The sequence below is a fragment of the Aspergillus vadensis genome (genome assembly GCF_003184925.1).
Source record: "Aspergillus vadensis CBS 113365 unplaced genomic scaffold BO88scaffold_3, whole genome shotgun sequence".
NCBI lineage: Eukaryota > Fungi > Ascomycota > Eurotiomycetes > Eurotiales > Aspergillaceae > Aspergillus > Aspergillus vadensis.
Genome location: NW_020292041.1, coordinates 971,413 through 992,660, shown reverse-complemented (window position 1 = coordinate 992,660; position 21,248 = coordinate 971,413). Strand labels below are relative to the sequence as shown.

General features: G+C 49.8%; 6 protein-coding genes and 1 non-coding gene across 7 annotated transcripts; 4 read left to right on the top strand and 3 right to left on the bottom strand.

Moving 5' to 3' along the window:
• Positions 1 to 1,767: 1,767 nt before the first annotated feature.
• BO88DRAFT_473536 (putative DEAD/DEAH box helicase) lies at positions 1,768 to 7,577 on the bottom strand (the record flags this gene model as incomplete). Its single annotated transcript, XM_025711778.1, has 5 exons — positions 1,768 to 3,671; positions 3,735 to 4,867; positions 4,927 to 6,758; positions 6,808 to 7,468; positions 7,549 to 7,577. 5 exons carry the CDS (start codon positions 7,575 to 7,577, stop codon positions 1,768 to 1,770), a joined length of 5,559 nt encoding a protein of 1,852 aa, XP_025566595.1.
• An 880-nt stretch (positions 7,578 to 8,457) lies between these two features.
• BO88DRAFT_t49 lies at positions 8,458 to 8,539 on the top strand. The gene has a single exon. It is a non-coding gene; the product is annotated as a tRNA-Gly (tRNA).
• A 361-nt stretch (positions 8,540 to 8,900) lies between these two features.
• BO88DRAFT_332386 (Rieske [2Fe-2S] domain protein) lies at positions 8,901 to 10,289 on the top strand (the record flags this gene model as incomplete). Its single annotated transcript, XM_025702721.1, has 1 exon — positions 8,901 to 10,289. The coding sequence occupies one exon, from the start codon at positions 8,901 to 8,903 to the stop codon at positions 10,287 to 10,289; it is 1,389 nt and encodes a 462-aa protein (XP_025566594.1).
• A 399-nt stretch (positions 10,290 to 10,688) lies between these two features.
• Positions 10,689 to 13,353, bottom strand: BO88DRAFT_401885 (beta-glucosidase). The gene is made up of 2 exons (XM_025705953.1): positions 13,188 to 13,353; positions 10,689 to 13,137 (listed from the first exon to the last, which is right to left on the bottom strand). Exons 1-2 carry the CDS (start codon positions 13,321 to 13,323, stop codon positions 10,853 to 10,855), a joined length of 2,421 nt encoding a protein of 806 aa, XP_025566593.1. The 5' UTR covers positions 13,324 to 13,353; the 3' UTR covers positions 10,689 to 10,852.
• Positions 13,354 to 14,339: 986 nt separating this feature from the next.
• BO88DRAFT_422543 (alpha-galactosidase D) lies at positions 14,340 to 16,522 on the bottom strand (the record flags this gene model as incomplete). Its single annotated transcript, XM_025708581.1, has 5 exons — positions 14,340 to 15,063; positions 15,110 to 15,908; positions 15,959 to 16,015; positions 16,071 to 16,369; positions 16,419 to 16,522. 5 exons carry the CDS (start codon positions 16,520 to 16,522, stop codon positions 14,340 to 14,342), a joined length of 1,983 nt encoding a protein of 660 aa, XP_025566592.1.
• A 1,094-nt stretch (positions 16,523 to 17,616) lies between these two features.
• On the top strand, positions 17,617 to 18,840 carry BO88DRAFT_450182 (D-alanine--D-alanine ligase family protein; the record flags this gene model as incomplete). Its single annotated transcript, XM_025710551.1, has 3 exons — positions 17,617 to 17,976; positions 18,031 to 18,648; positions 18,700 to 18,840. The coding sequence occupies 3 exons, from the start codon at positions 17,617 to 17,619 to the stop codon at positions 18,838 to 18,840; spliced, it is 1,119 nt and encodes a 372-aa protein (XP_025566591.1).
• A 1,762-nt stretch (positions 18,841 to 20,602) lies between these two features.
• aspf34 (cell wall protein PhiA) lies at positions 20,603 to 21,223 on the top strand (the record flags this gene model as incomplete). Its single annotated transcript, XM_025702699.1, has 2 exons — positions 20,603 to 20,894; positions 20,961 to 21,223. The coding sequence occupies 2 exons, from the start codon at positions 20,603 to 20,605 to the stop codon at positions 21,221 to 21,223; spliced, it is 555 nt and encodes a 184-aa protein (XP_025566590.1).
• Positions 21,224 to 21,248: the final 25 nt, after the last annotated feature.

Below are 21,248 nucleotides of genomic sequence, written 5' to 3'. Positions count from 1 at the left end.
TGGAAACAGTTCTCCATACCGGCGGATAGTATATAATTAGTACTAATACTTTCATGTGTCTCTGTCTGAAACCTTTGAGCACGGCTCGATAGGCGGTTTGCCCGAAGCGCATATTGTTAGCACATGCAACACCCCCAAAGGCGTCAATAGCAAAATATCAAGAAAACATCAAAATCAGCGATTCCATGCATTAGCCAAACCCTCTGTAATTAAGTGACAGCAGCAACTGACGATCACTTCTATCCGCCAGGAAGGCTACAATCCCAGCGATGGACCAAGCATCTGTCTGGAAACAACCTCGGCACAACACAACGCAGGCATGCATGCATAACGTTGATGCATAAACCCAAAAATCACTTGATAGGAGCAGAAGCAGTTCCAATGAAGCAGAGTAAAAATAGAATTGCGGAAGCGTTTCATCCCAGCCGCAAGATCGACACCGGCGTCGCATCCAAGTCTGGCTGGAACCCTCGGAAGAGAACCGACCACTCCATCATGCTCCGACGGAGGTTACAGATAGAAAGCGAGATAAGAACACCCGTTCATGAGTTTTGCTTCTTCTTCTTTTTCAGTCTCGCTCGCAATTATTACTCTAGATGTCTAGTCAGTTAGTTTAGATATGGATGAATCTCCGAAATGCAAAGGCAAGACAAATCAGGCCAAGCCCGGTCTAATTATGATCTTAGGGTAGGTACCTCGGAACCTCAAAATTGAGTCGAACGGTTCGACCCAAGCAGATCACCCGACCACCCACCCCCTTCTGTTTACCACAGTATAGACTAGGACTGTCCTCCGATCACGTTTCCCGACATTCAGATCGAGAAGTAAGTCGATCCTTTCCGGATGTTGAATCATAAGCTCCAGTCCGCGGTATCAGATCTCAGACGCACGCACACCCCTGACCCCTACCTAGTACCCTTCTACATACTACTAACTTATACTGTGAACTGAATTCTCACGCCTTCAAGCGAGGAGGGACAAAAAAGGTATATAATCTTCTTCAATTCCTGCCTAAATCCTCTTTTCTTCATCCAGCATCTCAAGCAAGCAAGCAATCCTTCCTTCATCCATCCATCCATATTTCGTTCGTTCTATTCATATTCCCTCGTTAGGGTACGCACCTCGCTTTTACCTCCTCAATATTCATTCAGAAATCGCACAGACATCTAACACTAAGCTCACAGAATCTTAATCTACTCAGTCAAAATGCAGTTCACTCTCATCACCGCTTTCGCCACTGCCTTCCTGGCCTCCTTCGTTGCCGCCAACCCTGCTCCCGCCCCGGCTCCCTTCGAGATCGGTTTCGGTGCCAACGCTGCCGCTAACGCCGCTGCTGAGGTCGCTGCCAACGCTGGTCTCGGTGCCGGTGCTGGTATCCACTTCAAGGCTTAGGTGGTTAATCTGAGGTGAGTGATATTTCACGGCTATCTGAGTGGTATGTTGAGAGCGAGGACTAATAATTTGTGTGATTAGCTACTCTCTGCAGACCGTATTGCAATTTAAGTACCTGCTATGCTGGTATATCTGGATGGATGGGATAAGGTTGGATTTACTGGTAATTTTGTATTTAGTCGGTGTCGGATAATATGATAATGTTTTGTTGATTTGTTTTCTGTATCTGCTGTAGTCTAACTAAGAGAAATTCTTCATCTTACCGACTATACAGACTCGTCGCACTAAAGACATGATAAATGAACGGTAAATCACACAGATCCTGCAACAGTCTAGCCCAGCCCTTCCTAGTATGCCCCCAAACCTACCCGCTGTTTATGCCCACATGGCCTTGAACTTCTCATTGAACTCAGCTTGAAGCATTCTGAACGCCCTCAAGACTTGCAAAAATCCCTTCTCGGTATCACTCGGTAAAGCGGAGGAAGTGGGATTGTTAGTCGCCTTCGCATTTTCTTTTCTCTCGGGTACCTTATTCTCACTTTCTTCATCGTCACTCAACTCATCTTCCCAGCTGTCTGCTACCTTCGCTTTCTTTGAATTGGCGGATGCCGAAGTGAGCGGAGGCTTGGTTGAGGCTTGCATCCGGACTTGGGGTAAATTGGCTGATTTCGCGGCTGTCCCTGGTAGGGGATCGTTTGCACCATGAGCATTATCATCCAAGTCGATCTCGTGCACATCACCACTACCAGCTACATCCAACAAGTCCAAGTCAATGTTTGGGGACAGCTTGAGATAGTTCTCGAAATCAGTGACAATGGTGGCAAGGACCAGGGAAAAGTCGTTCAGGAGAAACCAGATATCACCCCTGCGGATCATATTTCCCTTCTCCAATGCCTTCACATTTCCGTGTTTGAAGAAATCATAAAGATACGCATTGAGTGGAAGTTTGCCCTCTTCCGGGTAAAGCCCCACATACGGCACCACTGCTTGTTCTAGCCAGACACCGCTGCGGACCTTTTTACAGAGGTCAGATATGCTCCGCCATTTATCGCCATGACCTGACAGTGCGGCAAACGACGACGTGACTCGGGTCGAAGGAGTAACGGCCAGTGCGTGGCTGATTCCCTCCGGAGATTTGTCGCCACCACACTTCATTCCTGTCAGCGGGAGGAAACAGCCTGGATCTATGATGTGCTGCTCAACAAAGGTGGTCACATAAGATGTGTAAATATCTTGAGTCTTCTCGTTATGACTGCGCAAGATACTAGCTGCCTTCTTCGGAAGACTTGGAAGAATCACAACAGATGGGGATTTCTTCTCAGAGGTTCGGAGGTTCTCAAGGGCAACTGGAGGTAGATACTTGCGACCGAATAAGTGCGACATAACAAGCATCAATGTGAGAACAGTTTCTTTGGGTCTCTTGCCGATATTCTTGCACAGTCGATGAAAATATCCACCGTTGAGGAGCGCATGGAATGCAAAGCTCGAATTCTCGGTGTAGTACAGATGCGATATGGTACCCGAAAAATTGAGGGGAAGACCGCTAGCGTCGAGGAGCTGATTGCGACGGAGGTATTCGATCGAGAACCGCAGGTGATGGAGAACAGTATGTTTGGCCTCCGGGCCCCCAAGGTAAATCCGTGGGCATGAAAGGATAGAGTTGATGGCTTTGACGGCAAACTGAGACCGATTAGACTTCTGGAGCAGAATGAAAAGTCGTAGTACTAGAGTGGTAGACAAAGGAAAATGGCCATTCAAGCTTGGAAGCTTCGAGCTGAGTAGACGGTGAATCTTGGAATCCGGAATACACTGAAAGACCACGTTGCCTAGGAAGTCGAAGCCTCGGCGTCCAGCTCGACCAGCTGCTTGCCGAAATCCAAGCGCCGTTAAATAGATAGAATCACCGGCGAAGACGACGGTTTTGCATGGCATATTGATACCAAGAGCCAATGTACCTGTGGCGATGACAACCCGGAGGTAGCCCCTGCGGAAGAGCATCTCACAAACCTGTCGGTACTTGCGATTCATACCAGCGTGATGGACACCGATCCCACGCTTCATAGCATCAATCAACCGAGGAGAGACCTGCCGTTTCCGCAGTTCTTGAGCATGTTCCTCAAACTCAGAACCCGCCAGCTTCTTCTCATCAGCTAGGGAAAACCTCGATATTGGCTCTTCTGGGTCAAATAATGCGTGCCAACTCGACTCTGCAGACGCAGTCTCACGCATCTGTTCTGCTCTGGACATTTTTTCATCTCTGTCTCCAGATCGAATTTTCCCTTTGACAGGTTGTTTTTGTTTGGAGCGCTTTTCTTCCGACTTCTTCCACCTTTCCCACTCACTAATCTTGTTCGCCCAGCTTGTACTTGAAGACTTCCACCGGGCCTCGGATTGTTCCAGTTCATCAAGAATATGCTGACACATCCTCTCACACTCACTTCGATCATAGTTGAAGAAAATAGCTGGTAGGGCGTCTTGGTTATGGAGAGAACAGATCAGGGGCAGTGTTGTACTGAGAAGTCTGTTATCCACTGCGCGGGGCTCATCTGACTGGCCGAGTTCGCCAGACGATACCTGCACGTTATTGTTCGTGTTTACATAGCTTCCTCGTGAGAGTTCCCTCACGACATCATCGAATGGAGAGTCTGAGATGTTCATCCAATGTTTCAGTACCAGCTTCAGCTTGGCCTCCCACTCCAATATGTTGGCTTTGGATATGACACCTGGCAGTGCGTTTGACGGATCCAACGCTTTATCAAGGGGATATTCTGCTGTTTTGTACTTGTCCATGGCCTTCCAAAGTGTCCAACAATCACGCGGCTCCAGAGTGAGATCGTCCGGGATTCCACGAGATCGGTTGGTCAGGCTTGTCACAGGATGTATAAAGGACATGTTTGGACAAGCATCGAGGCCGAGTGCAGCTATATGAGTGACATTTGATAGCCCGTTAAAGACGAAAGTAGATGGAGGTCTGTATTCAAACTTTCTTAGGTCCGACCATCTCGTTTTGTGCTCAATCATTTTCAGTTCATGGCCATTTGCATTCTGAGTCAACCTCAGCCAGTTGCTGAATTCTTCGGGATTACCGACCGTCGCGGAAAGTGCAATGATAGGGCAAGGTGCAAGGAGAAGCAATTGCTCCCATACCACTCCATCATCTGATTGACCAATGCAGTGAATTTCATCGAAAATGATACGCTGAATGCGAGACGCCCACGATCTCGCGTTTGACGGAGCAAGAAGCATAATCTGAAGGATGTGTGGTACTGTGATTAAGATCTGACAGCTAGTTGGGTTGTTGATGCGGTAATCACGTGTATGAATAGCCCAGACAGACTTTCCAGCGTATTTGTAGCTCTTACTGAATTTTGCTTGGACCTCGGCGGCGATCTGATTGACAAGTGCTTTAGTCGGGGCAACGTACACCAAGACCCCATCGTCACTGCTCTCGAGGACCTGTTTCATAGCATAGAATCTATTCTACAGTCAGAAATTTGAAGCACACTTTGTTATAGGCTGCCATATGACACTTACGATATGAAAGTCTTCCCTGCACTTGTTGGAGCGACAACAAAAAGACTCGCTTTAGCGTCGATTTGGTCCAAGATCTCTCTCTGCCACCGATCAGGCTCAAAATCATGAACACGGGGGTCTGGTGCCGATTCCATATTTCGATCGAAGTATGGACCCGCATGAACAAGCTGAAACTCAACTGGTGTCAAGCCCGTTTGCAAATTGGCGTGCTGTGAAAATGTTGGTGTGAATGAGGATGTAGCTTTTCCTGAACTGTGACAGGGGATGTCAATACGTGGAAGATTGAGCGCTTTGATAGTTTCTTCAACAAAACAACGAATGCCAACCGTAATGCCTTGCTTCGCCTTTGAGATCTTGAGAATTAGGAACCATATGAGTGCCACTATCCCCATAGGCTTGTTCTTCTCTGTTTCGCACTTGGTTTTCCACAGCTGCACTAGGGTCATTATGAGATAAGCGAGTATTTCTAGCTCTATCAGACAGTCTCCCTTTTTCTTTAAGCTGTGGAGATACTCGGAAGCATCTTGATATCTCTGGACCAGATTGTCGGCATGTTCGATACCATGGCGTTTATGTTTCCATGCTTCTAATTGTCTTTCAAGGTTTTTGTCCCGCTGTTCCTGGAAATGAAGTTCTGCCTCTGCTTTAACCGACGCAGACGCGCTGGTCTTTGGTTGTCTAGTCTGTTTTGGGCCATTCTTCGTGGATCGAGAGGTCCTGTCTCTCTCCATAGCTTCAGAAGCCGGATTTTTCTTTGGCAAGACCTTGAGGTCTGCCTTAGCCTTTACAAAAATGGACTCTGGTTCCGCATCTGTGAGACTGGCAGCATATTTCTCAGTTTCAGCCATGAACTTCTGATTACGGCGAAGAAGCCACTTCGTAAGAGGAATTGCATTCCGCTGATCTAGCGGTCTGCGATGATTATGCCAGTGGCTGATTTCCTCAAAAATTCGCGACACTGCAAGCTCCTTCCCAGCAGCAGATTTGTCAATGGCAAGTGATATCGGCTTGAGATGGCGGTCAAAGTCGGGGTTGTTGAAAGGGAGCACGGCAGTTGCCTTTGTCCGGCTATTAACTTGGCCACTGCCTGAATTCCTAGTTTTCTTCTTGCTGCTTGCTTTCCTACCGCTAGTCTTGTCGCTCACTTGGAAGCTAGCAATATCGACACCACATAGGCCTTTCACTAGTGAAGCAAGCACCGAAAACCTATCCACGATCAATTGGCTGAAGGGGCATTCAAGATCAGACAGACAGATTATTTGCAATTGCATCAGCTCAAGGAACAACCGCCCATCAATCAGGTCCGCCACATCACAGCTTATAGGTTTAAGCCTCATAGCATCATGCCACAACTGTGATGTGATGACACTTCGAGATACTTCAACATATCTTACTAGCAACAACTCACCGGGGAGACAGTACTTGGGATCATACACGCGGTTTTCAAGTTTGCACTCACTCAGAATGATGGTGTGCAGTAACAGAGCACGTAGCCCCAACATCTCATTCTCTTCGCGGCAGTCAGAAGTTAGCAGGACACTTGCTGTTAGAACTGTGGCCCACTCTCGCTGAGTGAGAGTGTGATCAGTGGCGTCCAAGATACGCGGGAAATTGCGTAGCGTAGGCTCCACTGAGAAAGAGCTAGTGGGAGAAGGCTTTTGGGCACTGGGGCTAGCTTCGACGTGGTAATGCACTAGATTGGTTTCAGATTCCACCTCTTCTGTGTCAGAGCCAGATGATTCCGTATCCTCCGCAATGTTCAGGCTGACAGAATCTACGCAGAAAAGATTCCGTGCCCGTTCTGCAGAGCCCTCTAGAACCATAGTAAACACCTATTCAGGGTTAGGTGTGGTCTAATTCAGATAAAGTCGCTGAGCTCACCTTGGTATCACGACACTCCAAGCTGTTCAACAATGAGATATTGAAGCCATGTGCGACAAACCAGTGTATCATCGACCTGAGCGTAAGTCTGTTCGTCCAAAACGAGGGAAGAGCGCTATCAAAAGTTTCATCACAGCCACTGTCTGAGCTATCTTCTGACAGCACTTTCTCAGGGTCTTCTAGAGCTCCACCAAATGCTCCGTCATGCCCGCTAGGACTTGAAAAGGCACCATCATGACACATGATAAAATAGACCCCCTCCGAAGTAAGATATTCCTCAAAACCAGAGCAGTTGTATGTATCAAAGCATCTCACTTGCATGGACGGGAAAGCCTTAGGGGCATTCTGTTGAAGATGCTGTAAAATGGCTTCACGAGCTAGACGGTACTTCGGCAACGACGACTCATCGGCATGTGGTGGAATAGATGCCATCGAGTTTTCCGCGAAGAAGACAACGTGAAAATTGCAGTTTCGTTGTCGAAGCTGTGCTAGCAGCCGCTCCACGATGTAAGTGGCATGAAGCAGCTGAAAGCCATTGGAAAAATCAAGCTGGTCGTCGGCGAAGCAGTGCAAGAGAAGTGAGTCTCCTTCGATGATGAAGAGCTCACTGCCTGCATAGTCGCCAACGAGGTCGACGGTACGGGAGTACAGGCCAGTGTACCTGAGGAGATAACGTTATTAGACGTGTCCTTGACAGGGTGCAACCAAACCTGGTCAGGAATATCGGGATTAGCCACTTACCAAGACAGGAGTTTCTGTGGAACTGCCATCGTGATGGTGTAACCAGGACGTATGTGGGAGAGTGATCAGAAGAGCTGGGAGGAAGAGGGAGGAAGAAGTTGAAAGGGCAGATAGGCGCGTATCAGTGATGGCGGGGTACAGGATGGCAACCAATATATAGTATTCACTGCCAGGCCATTCACTGCAAGGATATGCAAGGCTGTAGGCACCTGCCGAGCGAGCCTCGCAGTGGGCTATCTCTGATCCCTGCTAGTTGTTGTTGGGTCTAGCACTGCCCTGCGGGGTGTGGTATCCATGCGCGAACATTGGTCTCAGCAGCGCGCCAAACTGATACGATGGAAGAATGATGCGTAGCCACTCGTTGGCTATTAGACCAGATGTGGTCTCGTTCGGGTGGGCCATAGACCCGCAAGTCGGGCAAGAGGAGAACACAGACCGAATAACGTAGAGCATTTCCAACCGGATTATCCCGTAACTGGAGTTGATGTAGACAGGACAAGCATCGTAGGACAGAGTCCGGCGCCAACTTGTCACATGTTAAGCAGTTGCTGGACAGTTTGAGATGAGATTACTACCCGATACATAGCACTCGGACGGATTAGGATACTATTTCAATGAGCTGATGGGATACCGCTGGATGAGATAGTCAGGTACTATATAAAAAATATTCCAGTCGAAGGTCGATCTTGAAGGCGTCAAACAACAGCAGGAACAAGCGGGACTAGAACTCCGACTACTTGAAAGAAAGAGATAATATACCTGACCATGATAATTGCAAGATGAATCAAATTCCGCATTTGTTTACAGGAAATATAGCAAAGAGCTGACTACTGATTCTTGCAATAGAATCAAGCTGAAATTACTTATGCTCAATATATTGAATGATACTACCCAAACCTTCAACAACAAGCGTTAATGGTGTAGCGGTAACATTCAACCCTTCCACTCCTCTTGTGAGGTTGAGCTCTGGGTTCGACTCCCAGTTAACGCACAAACATGATTTCTTTTTTTCTCTACTCCACATACGTATCTGATTTTAACCAATCGATCATACATAGGTTACACCTCAACAGGCATCTAATGATGAGAGGATAGTATTCGCAACCTTCATACCAAACTGAATTTTGGCCCTCTGAATGAAGTCGGAGTAACGCGCTCTCTCATTCAGGCACATGTCCGACCGACCGATCGCCTCCCACATTACGGGTAGTGCCCCACCCTTATCCAGAACCCACACGTGACCTCAAAAAATGGCCGCTCCTCCAACCCCAAGAAATAATTATTGCACTCGACCAACACCCCTGACGATAACGAATTTCTTTCATTGTTTGTACAGACCGGCATATCCCACCATGGCGCGTGTCCGCCTTGCCCCGCTCTCCTCCCTAACTCAAACCCGCTACGTCCTACACCTCTCCGACGGCAAACGCCTCGTCCTCTTCCGCCTCCCCACGATCGAGACCCCGAAAACCAAAGACAAACCTCGAGCGCGCAATGACGCCAACGGCTGGTCCTACTACGCCATGGAAGCGGAGTGTCCGCATGCCGGCGGCCCGATGAAAGATTCCTCCATCGACATTGAAGATTCGGCGTATATCGTGTCTTGTCCGTGGCATGCGTATGATTTCAATGTTGAGACGGGAGAGTCGAGTGTGGGGATCAAGGCGTGCACGTTCCCTGTTGATGTGAGCGATGAGGATATGGTGGTTGTTGAATATACGTCTGAGAAACTGGGGGAGGGAGTGGAGTTGGCGAAGCTGGAGGCTGTGAGTGAGCAGATGAAGTTGAAGAAGAGTGTCAAGGGTGTGAATGGTGCGACGGCGACGAATGGAGCTGGTGGTGAGGATGAGACTGAAGCTGCGCCGATCCGGTATCTGGATGATAATGCGACGGTGTGTGAATGGTGTGCGCATATCTTGAACACTTCGAACCCGGAACATAAGATCGAGTTGACGGCGCATTTGTTCAAGTTGTTTACGGAACGGGAGGGAACGGATAAGCCTATGGTTATCGGGACTAGGGACGGTGTTGACCTTCCTGATTTACCGCCTAGGGATGGCGTCAAGGATGTGAATCGGCAGGCAGTTCCGAAGCCGGGTAGAGGTGGTACGCAGAAGAGCAGGATCAACATGCTGCATGCGCTGGCGAACATCGAACAATGGGCGATCGATCTTGCGGTCGATATCTGTGTGCGGTTCGCGAAGTTCCAAACAGACTCGCCGGATGCGCTGGGTCTTCCTCGGGCGTTCTTCCACGACTGGTTAAAGGTCGCTAATGATGAGGCGAAGCATTTCTCTCTCCTCCGGACAAGACTCGAGGAACTTGGCTCGTATTTCGGTGCCCTTCCGGTCCACCATGGACTATGGGACTCTGCGACCGTGACTGCCCATGATCTGCGCGCCCGGATCAGCATCATTGCGTTGGTGCATGAGGCGCGCGGATTGGATGTGAATCCAGTGACGATTGACAAGTTTCGCAAGGCCGGAGATGGAGATAGCGTTGACACGTTGAAGATTATCCACAATGATGAGATCACCCATGTCACGACGGGCCATCGCTGGTTGACCTGGATCTGTGCCCAGGAGGAAACGGATCCCGTGAAGGTATTCCGGGGAAATGTACAAAAATACTTCCGCGGGCCGTTGAGAGAACCGTTCAATACAGAGGCCAGGTTACAGGCTGGTCTGGATAAGAGGTACTATGAGAATCTCTCGGGGTACGAGGGAGTTCAGCCTGCTTGATCGCTCGTTGAGTGGTAGCTCCATATTGAAGAGCGTTTCAACTTGCTTGCTGCCCTCGCAGGTAACATGGCGAGTGGTGCAGAGGCTCTACCAACTCGTCCATCTGCCAAGGCTCTTTGATTGCCAGTAATATGGGCATCGGGATCAGGTCTATCTCTACTCTGCCGCAGAGTTCAGTGTTGTCGACATCACTATCGGGAATAGGCATTATCAGTACACCCTGTGAACACCTCGTCACTCTCTGATCAATCATGACAAGAAGTGCCGTACGCGAGGGACAAAACACTGAACTGCCCAGTAATGCGGCACTGAGGGAGTTGTGCCAACCGCAATCGTATCGAAGGTGCATGACCCCAGGTACGTACTTGTGGGATTTGTGTGAGTCAGGAGTATCATAAGTGCTCAGATATTTATGTCTTGATATGAACATATCCCCCCAAGCATACCCTTAGAACTAGAATCATGACGAAAGATACCCCATATAGACTAGACCAAAAGTTTAACAAATCATTCAAAGTGAATTTCTATACATCTAATCGTAACAGTCAAAGCTCGTGAGCTCATTAAATAGTCAACGTCCCCGTCAACTGGGTATCAAGCACACTCTTCCCCACATAAACCGAATAATCACCCTTCTGCAAACCCCAAGCTTGGTTCACTACATCCCATGAACTGAGATCACGTCTCGTCAGATCAAATTGGACCTTCGTGTGATGGCCCGGCTGGATAAGCTTCTTCTCGAAACCACGGAGGACCTTCGCTGGGCCACCGGGGATACCCAGATAGAGCTGAGCGACTTCAGCCGCAGCAACAGATCCAGTGTTGGTGACTGAGCAGGTAATCGTAGCCACAACATCCCAGAGGGCGGGAACACCGCCTTCCTCGATGGTAGAGTTGGGGGGTAGGTAGTCAGTGTTCACACCGGTGTGAATGGAGATCTTGAGACCCGAGTAATCGAAGGTGGAGTAGGTGAGACCGTAGCCGAATTCATAGCGAGGGGTGATGTTCTTCTGCTCGAAGGCCTTGTAGTCGATATAGACACCCTCGGTGAAGTTGTCCTGCGGGTAGTACAAGTCCTTAGTTCCGGAAGGAACGACAGGGCTCAGGAGAGCACCGTATTCAGAGGCGTTCTTGGCGACGGTGTAGGGTAGACGGCCAGAAGGGGATTGTTTGCCGTACATGATCTCGACGAGGGCGCGACCGCTGTCTTGACCGGGGAGATGGCCGTAGATGACGGCAGTGATGTTAGGGTTGTCGATCCAACGGTCGACGAGACGGATACCGGCGTTGTGGATGATCACCATCGTGTTGTTGCATTGGGAGGCGACGTTCTCGACCAGAGTGTCGGAGTAGGGGTCGGCCACGTACGGACGGTCCCAACCTTCAGCTGCGGCTTCGTTAATGAAGACAAGACACGCTTCACTAGCCGGGTTTACAATTGGAGACTGGGAGGCAAAATCCCAGGCGAGGAAAGTGTTGTCTTCATAAGCTTGACGTTGGAAGGCATCGAAGGGAGCGTCGATGTAGGATGGAGTGCTGGAGCCGGAGCCGCCCCCGGAGATCATGGTACCATTCAAGGACACACCAGGGCCATTCTCAGAGGGATTGGTGCTAGAAAGGAACATGTATTTAAGGTGAGAGGGGTCCACGGCGGTGCCGTTAGGATAACTTAGAGTGTTGTCGAGGCCCATGGTCCAGAAACTCCAGGAAAGGTCATCCATGGTATTGCGTTGCGCGGCGATGGCATCATATCCGAAAAGCGAGAGGAACTTCGGTTCCTTCAGAGGCAAGGCGTTGTCAGTATTTTTGACAAGGACGTGACCTTCGATAGCCTCCTGGAGAATGGTGGCCTTGGAGGCAGGGTCGCGAGCATCAACTGGCACATGGGGTTCCAGGAGGCTTATGGGCATACCAAAGCCGGGGTCCTCTAGCTCTGCATACTTGTACCATGAAGCGACGATGCGGGTTGCCATGTCATCGAGACGCGTAGACGAGAGCGATCCATTACGGACAGCCAACGATAGATTACCATTTTCCCAATAGACGGAGTCAGGCATGACCATATCGAGACCTGCCGCTGCACTGGCAATACCCGACTGCTGGGCATTCCAGTCAGAGACGACAAACCCTTGGAATCCCAATTCACCCTTCAGCAGACCATTCAAGTTCTTGCTGTTTTGACATCCATAGCTGTTATTGATCCGATTGTAGCTGCACATGACTGCACCTGCACCAGCTTTGACTGCATCCTGGAAGGGCCACAAGTAAAGCTCGTGGATAGTTTTGTCATCGATATTGGAGGAGACAGACTGGTTATAGCTGTCTTCCAGTAGTTGGGGCGTGTTGCGGTTCGTCTCCTGCTCATTTCCGATGAAATGCTTGACGCAGGCAATGACAGACTCCTGAAGACCACGGATGGTGTTCTGAACGAGGGAGCCAGAGAGGTAGGGGTCATTACTGTATCCTTCCCAATTGCGACCACCTCGCGCCATGCGGCCCAACGGGCCTACGACGGGTCCAAGAGCAACATTCGCTCCCTTGCGCTTGAACTCTGCACCCATATAATGTGCGTGCTCATAGGCGAGGTCACGGTTCCACGAAGCCCCGATATGGAGACCCGAGGCGTAAGCGTTGACCATGTCAGTTCCCCGCACACCGCTCGCTGCATCTTGAAGACACATCCCTGGGTACCCCAGTCGGGGGACACCACCAGACATTCCAGAGCAACCGTTTGTCGTAGACGTATAACCATAGGTGATGTTATTCTTCTCATCGTCGGTCATCTGGGCCACGAGAGACTTGGCTTTAGTGAACGCCTCTTCCCAATCACCCGATCCACTGGTTTCGGCTAATGGCTGGATTAGATTTGATCATGACTAGCAGGTCAGGATGACTTACGGGTGGGATAGACAGGTTCTGAGCGTCCATAGGACCAGTAGTGCTCTAGCTCAGCAACATCAACTGTTCGCTTCTGGACTACAGCGGCATCTGCCAGCTGCAGCGCAGCCGCATAGAGGGTGAGCGACACCTTCATCTTCTCAGAGTTGCTGCGGAGGATTTCCTTGATGGCGAGTTAAGAGACATCCTAGGCGAATATCTGGGTCCTTATATACCCACGGCGCAGGATCCCAACATTTGATTGTCCGCTCCAAAGTCAACTATGAGCCAACCCCATTCCATCCACAAATCCGGCCAAGGCTTCGTGAATTCTCGGCAATGACTGAGGCAGAATGACGGCGGCATGGACCGCACAAGAAGCCGGAAGAATGAATGGCATAGGGTTCCGGGTCAATCTCGGAATCATAGCCAATTAGATGTTGCACAGTGAGCGACATCCGTGATAGCTCGTATGGTGAACAAGTCGCGTGGCCGACTTCGGTCCCCTGTTCGGCTCCACGAAGTCGGTGCCATGAGTATGAAGCGTTGAATTGCGGGGACTCCACACTCGGAATAAGCGAGACCTCCGCGTTCTGCACCCCAGAACGGGAAAACGTGACGACGATGCCGGCAGAATTTCGGCAGATACTACCATCATGTTGGGCTCGCAGGAACGCCAAGTGAAGCTAGTTGTGGTTAGGCCGTTTGTGCCATGGTCTTCTTAATAACTGCGGAACCTTATTCGCGTCTCACACTTCCCCAGAACGATGTCATTCTCCCCGGGCACGAGAAGTAGGGTGGGGACTGGGGAGACAAACATGCCACATGACATGACAAATGAATGACTAACTCATTTAAGGGGAGTTGAAGACTACTCGGAATATGTATCTTCCCTCGTGGGGGTCGACGAATGGATCCGGTTCCGACTGGAAATTTCCCGGGGGAGAAGAATAGTTGGTAGATAGATGGAAGAGAGAGAGAGAGAGGAAAAAGGATGGGAAGAGAAGCTGGTTGTGTCCCGCTCTTCCCCGAACTCGCGCATCCCGTGCCCACGATCAGGTGACATAAAGAAATGGCACGATAGCCAGAAGCTTCTTCTTTCTTCCTTTTAATCTGCAAGGGTTTGTGATGGACAAAATGCTCTACGGTTGCTACTGTACTCTCCCATCCCTTCTAATCCAACACCCGGATTCCCACAAAATCGGCCCCGTAAGATTGAAATCCTTCATCACCCCCCACATTCCCAACTACGACCTCGTTTAACCCTTCCTTCCAGCCACTAGTCAGTAGTCCTAAAGTTGCAGTATCCCACCATCCCAACCCCGGACCGAACAGCTCGCTATGTCTTCCGCTCAGCGGCACTTCAATCCGCACCGGATCCTCGCTGTTTACCGTCACGGTCAAGTTCCGAGAGTTGGATCCCCAGCCCCAGGACGAGTCGAAGGCAATCTCGTTGTTAATCCAGTCAATCTCCAGATACTTGCTCCCACTCGTAGTTGCGGAAATCGTTGCTTTGGCTGTGCCACTGGGACTGATGTAGCCGATTTTTGAGCCAACCGGCTGACAATAACCGCTCCTACAGGTAGTCAGTGTGGTAGACCCGGCGAGGGTAAAGTTCGTGCATGGGTAGTATGTTCCATTTGGAGCAGTGATGTGAATGGCGTCAATAGGTATGGAGGTGTTGATGGTGACTGTGTTGGAGGAGCCGGCAGTAAGTGGGATGTTTGCGGAGACTAGCGTCGATGATGCGGGGACCTGTGCGGATATTATACTCTGATTGGCATTTGATCCGATGGTGATGGTTTCTGTTGAAGAAGCTGGCTGCGAGAAGTAGACGCTAATTGTGTACTTGGTACTGGTTGTCACGGCGTAAATGTTTTCGAAGGTTGTAGTTTGCCTAACAAGTCAGAAACTTACATGTTGGGATAAGAGGATGAACATACCCAGAAGACTCCCCAAAAATTCCTTGTGGATACACTCCGACCGCAGTTGTATTCTGAAGTTCGAGCAGCATCGTGCCATGGCCGGCTACTGTCGCCGTGTACGAAGTGAGCACATCCTGCGCAGTAGTGCCGTCCCAAATGTTCTTCACGGTTCCTGCATGTTGGAGCCCAATGTCCGGCAAATCCAGAGTCAGGTCCCTGCTTTCGTTGCGCCAATTGATGACTGCAGCGACTGTCCGTCCATTCGATAGCGGCCCACTCCATACCTCATAACCCTCTTCGGTCCAGCGCCGGCGTAGACTCGCACTTTTCCCTAGTGCATCCTGATTGAATGCTATCACGTCCTTCTGTTTGAGGACTGCTAGTGACGCGTCATTGATAGCAGTGAGCTCGTCCTTCAGTGCAGCGCCGATAATCAGCGGGCTCTTGAGAATGGCCCAGAGAGAGAAATGGGTCTGTTCCTCCGGGAGAGAAAATATATTATTCCCCACTTCGAGCATGTCGAGGTCGGGCCATTGCCCTGGACCAGCAAAATCCGTTTGTGGAGCTGCCTGGTTTATTATGCGGTAAATGGTCCGCCAGGCAGGGATGATGTCGTTGCCAATCCGCCAAGAATGGCCGAGAGCAGGGGCCCAACCTGCGGGGAAGCTAATCCCCCATTCGCAGATCTGGAATAGAATGGTTCGATTTTGCTGCGATAATGCATGAGACATGTTGGCAAATCTGGGTTCCGGAGAGGTGCTGGGGGCGTAATTAACGTTGGGGTAGTTAGTTGCGGCGTCAGAGTAGCAGTTGTCGTCTAGATAACCCGGTCAGAAAGTGGACTCAAACAGAATACTATAGACATACATTTGAGAGAGTCAACATTCCACGAGGCAAATGTCCTGGCATCTTGAGCTTCGTGATCTACGGTGCTCGATTAGCAATTCGCTCTCGAAGTTGGCCATGCTGGTTGGCATACACAGGCTTCCTGTCTCGTTCGGCGGACTTCCACATAATAGAATTCCAGAATCTTGGTACACTCCGAATAAGAGGCCCAAGTCATGGAGGAAGTCACCCATAGCAGGAAATCCTTGAGGGAACAGGGTTTCATTCCATGTCAAGGATCCGTCAGGCAGTCGGTCTGCGACCGTCCAACCGCAGTCTGTCGTGACATACCGATATCCAAGTGATGATAAGCCTAGGTCAACCAATGCTTGTGCATTGGACCGAACGATGGCCTCGTTTGGGGAGCACGAGTAGTGATTGTATGTGTTCCATCTGGCCAATGGTATTAGTCCTGTACATGGACAAGGCGTGCTCGGCCTACCCCATTTGTGGTGTTAATGCTAAGCCATCTTGCAGCCGTGGCTGTAGGGATGCAGCGGTTACTACACTGCTGAGTGCAGCGTATGCCATGAGGTGAAGCAACATCATGATTTTCAGCTCCGGCTATGATTACTAAAAGCGCTGAACCATGAGTTGCGTCAAGTGCGGGGTGCGTCTGCAGACTATTTGTATTCATGCATTTAACCGATGCTCTCGGCCTGAAGACTCGGACATAATGCATCTCTATTTAATTAACCGGGAACACAGATTTGCAACATCAGCTCACAGCTTCGAACAATCATGCGCGATTCTGACTATCGCCAAACCTTCATTTGCTTGGAGACTCACGTATTTGGCGACAAATATGGTTTCATTCAGCCACGGCGTGGCGAGAATAGGCTATATGAGCCAAGCTATACCTCCGACAATGAGAGTTGTCTGGATGGCTTTAGCTGTTCGGGTGGGGACAAACTGGGTGGCAGTAGATGAAACCTTTGATGTTGTAACTGAGAGCGCTGTGGGATGTGTCATCATTGAATTGATGGTAGCGAGACGCAATTCTCCATTGAGTCTGAGCGAGAATAACGAAAAAATCTCTAGTCAAGAATCAGTGTCAATATAGCTCAATCTTCCAACTTACATTCATTACAATGTCACTTTTTGTCGAGAGGTAAGAATTAGCGAACAACTACGAGGACCGACCCCTAGTGTAGTTGAACACAAGTCGTGTTAGTTTCATGAACTGATGTAAATAATATCAAATGTTTGGACTTTTATTTACCATTTGTACAGCTGATACACTAGACATTGAACCGTGAAGGGCTATCAAAAAGGAGGTTTCGCTACTCCGAACGCCATTCGACCGTAGTTTGGCCATCTCACTAAGTGGCCGTATGACACGGCACCTCAGTCGAACAGAAAGCAATCTCTGCAGGTCAATCAATTATTCTTCGGAAACCTACACTTATTTGCATTTGGGAGCAGAACTGCATCAGCTTTGTGATTGCATAGCTCCACGCATGAATGCAGACGCACGATTGAAAGTCACACCGCAACTTCATCTACGAGCATTGTATTCCACCCTTTTTATGTGTCATACAGTGTGGCTGAAGTTTAGGCTTGACTTGTCAGAATTGCTCAAGCAGGATATAAAATGATGATAGATCCTTACACTACAGTGGATCCAGATACACGCCGTTATGACTTACGGATCCCTCAAGATCGCTCTCATATTTGAGCTTCGCGAGGCCTACAAAGCCCTCGGTTACTCAGATGTGGACTGCAACAGGTTCGAGGTCGGAGAAGCCGCCGATCACATAGCTGCGGTTCTCAAAAAGCTGGGACATGAGGTCGTTCTTATCCCAGATATCCATTCTCTGGTTACAAGGCTCGCAAATGGCGAGGGTAGTACGTGGGACTTGGCATTCAACACCACAGAGGGACTACATGGATTAGCTCGAGAAGGTCAGGTTCCTGCATTGTTGGAGGCATACCAGGTCCCGTTCACGTTTTCGGATGCGGCCACGATGGCATTGTGTTTGGACAAGGGCAGAACAAAGGTGGGTGGGCATGGGAACTATTTCAGACTATTGCAGCTAACGGACGCTTGATAGATGGTCCTTGAGCATTTCAATGTCCCGACTGCGCCCTTCGCAGTGATACACTTCAATCATACCTATGGAAAGGCGCAAATTTCACTATATGAGATTCTGTCTATGATTCACATGTCTCGCCATTCCGAAACGCTGCTGAGTCAATATCCGTTGTTCGCAAAGCCTCTTGCTGAAGGCTCTTCCAAAGGAATTGGAGCCAGCAACAAAATAAAGAGCATCGAATCCCTATGTGAGGTGATCAACTCTCTTCGAGATTCTAGCCCCTCTTCGCTTGGGGTTATCATCGAGAAGTATCTTCCGGGCCGAGAGTTCACTGTGGGCATTCTTGGAACGGGCGAGGATGCATGGGTGGTCGGTGTCGACGAGATAGTATGGTGTAGCAAGGAATCAACCAAGTCCAACCCTGAAGCAGTAGAGTACACCACTGAAAAGTCAAAGTCAGCCGATGATTGGGCAGGAGAGGCTGACGAGATCAAGGTCAGTCGGGATGACCAAGAAGCTGACCTTGCTTGTCAGACAGCTCTTCGAGCATGGACTGTTCTGCGCTGTCGCGATGGAGGAAGAGTTGATATACGGATGGATAGCTCCTCTGGGTCGCCAGTCGCCCATGTCATGGAGGTAGGTAGATCAACTGGCAAACATACTTGGCCTTGGCTCACAATGGTTCAGATCAATCCTCTGGCCGGTCTTCTCCCACATTGGTCACAACTGCCTATGATCGCGGAACACAACAAAGTTTCGTATGATGAGCTTATCGAGCATATACCGAAGAGTGCTTTGCAGAGGCGGAGGAATCGGGTTCTGAACTGAGGGTATTTGCTGTTACAGAAAAAACTGAGTTGACGATTGCATAGACATAATCAGCACCAAACCGCTATGGGAAGGGAGATACTTTCTTCATAACGTAACGTAATGAATCATGCAAGCTGTTACTATACCATGGCAGCACTAAATGTTAGACTACCATACAGAAGGGAGGCTCTCGTTGCGTGACCTGCCGGTATCTTTCAGTTTGAACAATTCAAGAGGTCTGGAACTATCTCTGTCTCAGTCAACCATCAGCCCAGGCTTCTGGGGAACAAATGTATTCCGGCCGTGGTCACCAGTCTGATGTTTCTTGCTCAAAGACACCAAGGCAATAGTAGGAATAGTTCCTCAATGTCTCAGGTAGATTTTTACTGACTGAGCGAAAGCTCCTTAGAGCAACATTCGGTCACTGCACAATATTAGACATCCCTTTTCATGCCAAGAGACTTCTTCGAACTAAAAGCAGCTATTGGAGTCACGACGCATGCCACATCTGCACGCTCGAACCGGTAGTGACTATGATGTAAACTGCGTGATCTACCAATTGAGAACTCGATCAATCCGAATGCAACGACTCTTCATGGTTACAGACATTTCACCCGCGATATGCGACTCCAAACCTTCTCGGGTAGCTGAGGGCAGAGAAACAAGGACAACCACAGTCAGTGTCATCAGTGGCCTCCCTCAATCACTTGAAGGTTTGAATGGTAGTATCAACAAGGTACCTCCCATTGCTAGTAGATCTTATTCGCTCAAAACAAGGAACGAGTCTATCGAACTATGTCTTTGTCGATCCCATCTCATCAGTGGAGAATTGTCCCACAATTTCTTCAACGGCGGTAAGGCCATCGGAAAGGGGGAGAGCCACTCATCACAACCTCAATCACAGCCTCGCCGGCTGAATTAACGGGTAAATAGCCAACTAAGACAACGGTTTCGCTTGTCGTTGTTGCCGAGGCTTGCCAATTCCAAGATGAGGCTTTGTGGGAATCGCACCGCACCAATCCGCAAGGATCTATCCTATCGGACCCCTCGTCCCCTCTTACCAGTCCCATAATCTCCCACGCAATGGACTATCTATATCGCCCATCACGGCTGCAACATATATGTATGTCTCACTATCAACCCCTCATACAGTCATCCCACATCCCCGTAAGACACTTCTCTCACTCAATCAATGACAAACTCATGGTGTCACTTCGGCCCGTCCGCCTCCCCCAGAATGAGACATGTCTGTACTAATGTGGGTCTCATATGCGCCGATCGATTTCCCTCACCCATAAGAAGTGAATCCACTAACTGGAATTCCTGCAATCACCGTTGCCATTTCTCCGATGTCTCGCCAGGGGCACCCACATGGCCTCCAGCCACAGCCAATAACCAGCCCTTTAAAACCCCGCCGTGTTAAATTTAGGTCACTTTATTGCCATCGAGGGGGGACCCTGAATTTGAGTCTAAAGCAATCATATCCCAGAAGAAGCTTCCATCGGACCAATCGCCCTTTCTGGGGGCGATGACAGCATACCTGCTGTGCTGGGTAAGTAGGGATTGTTTGTGGGTTGAGACACTGTATATTGGCAGCTGTAAAACGGCCGTTACTAATTATGGTGCTGGCCGAGCGAGATGAAAGGTATAAAAGGTAGCTTGATGTCCTCGATAATCATACCTTCATCATCACAAGAAGTCTCTCACATCTCTCACATCCAACCAATCAACCAATCAACCAATCAACTCTTCTCAAATCTATACCACACCATCCTTCAAGATGCAGCTCAAGAACCTGATCTTCGCCGCCGCTACGGCTGCCGCTCTTCCGGCCACCGACGCTGCCACCAACCAGCCCTTCGGCGTCATCTCCATCCACTCCGGCAGCGGCGTCCAGTATGCTCCCTTCAACGCCGCCCTCGGCAGCATCTTCGCCGGCCTCAAGAGCCAGAACGCCAGCTGCTCCAACCCCCAGGACCAGACTGCTACCTTCGTCCTCGACAACGGTGCTCTCTACCTGTACGACCAGTCTGCGACTCCCCAGGAGCTCTACGTTGACCGCTCCGGCATGGGTACGTTTATCCTCTTTCCTATCGTGTAATCAAAAGTACTTTATAGCTAATATGTATTTGTCACAGGCCAAGGCAAGATCGGATACATCACCGGCGCTCAGCCCGCCCCCAAGAACGGTGAACGCCAGGGCTGGTCCATCGACCAGAACAACCACCTGCAGTTCGGTGGAAAGGACCTGATTGCCTGCCCCAACAGCATCCAGGGCGCCTGGAGCATCTGGGCCGATGCTGGTGTCGAGAAGCCCGGCTGGAACGAGGGCTGTGAGGGTATTGCTGCCCGCGTTGAGTACAGCAAGAACCCCAACGTTTGCTCTTACACTTCCAACTAAGGCAGTACGGATGAGTCCGCTGGAT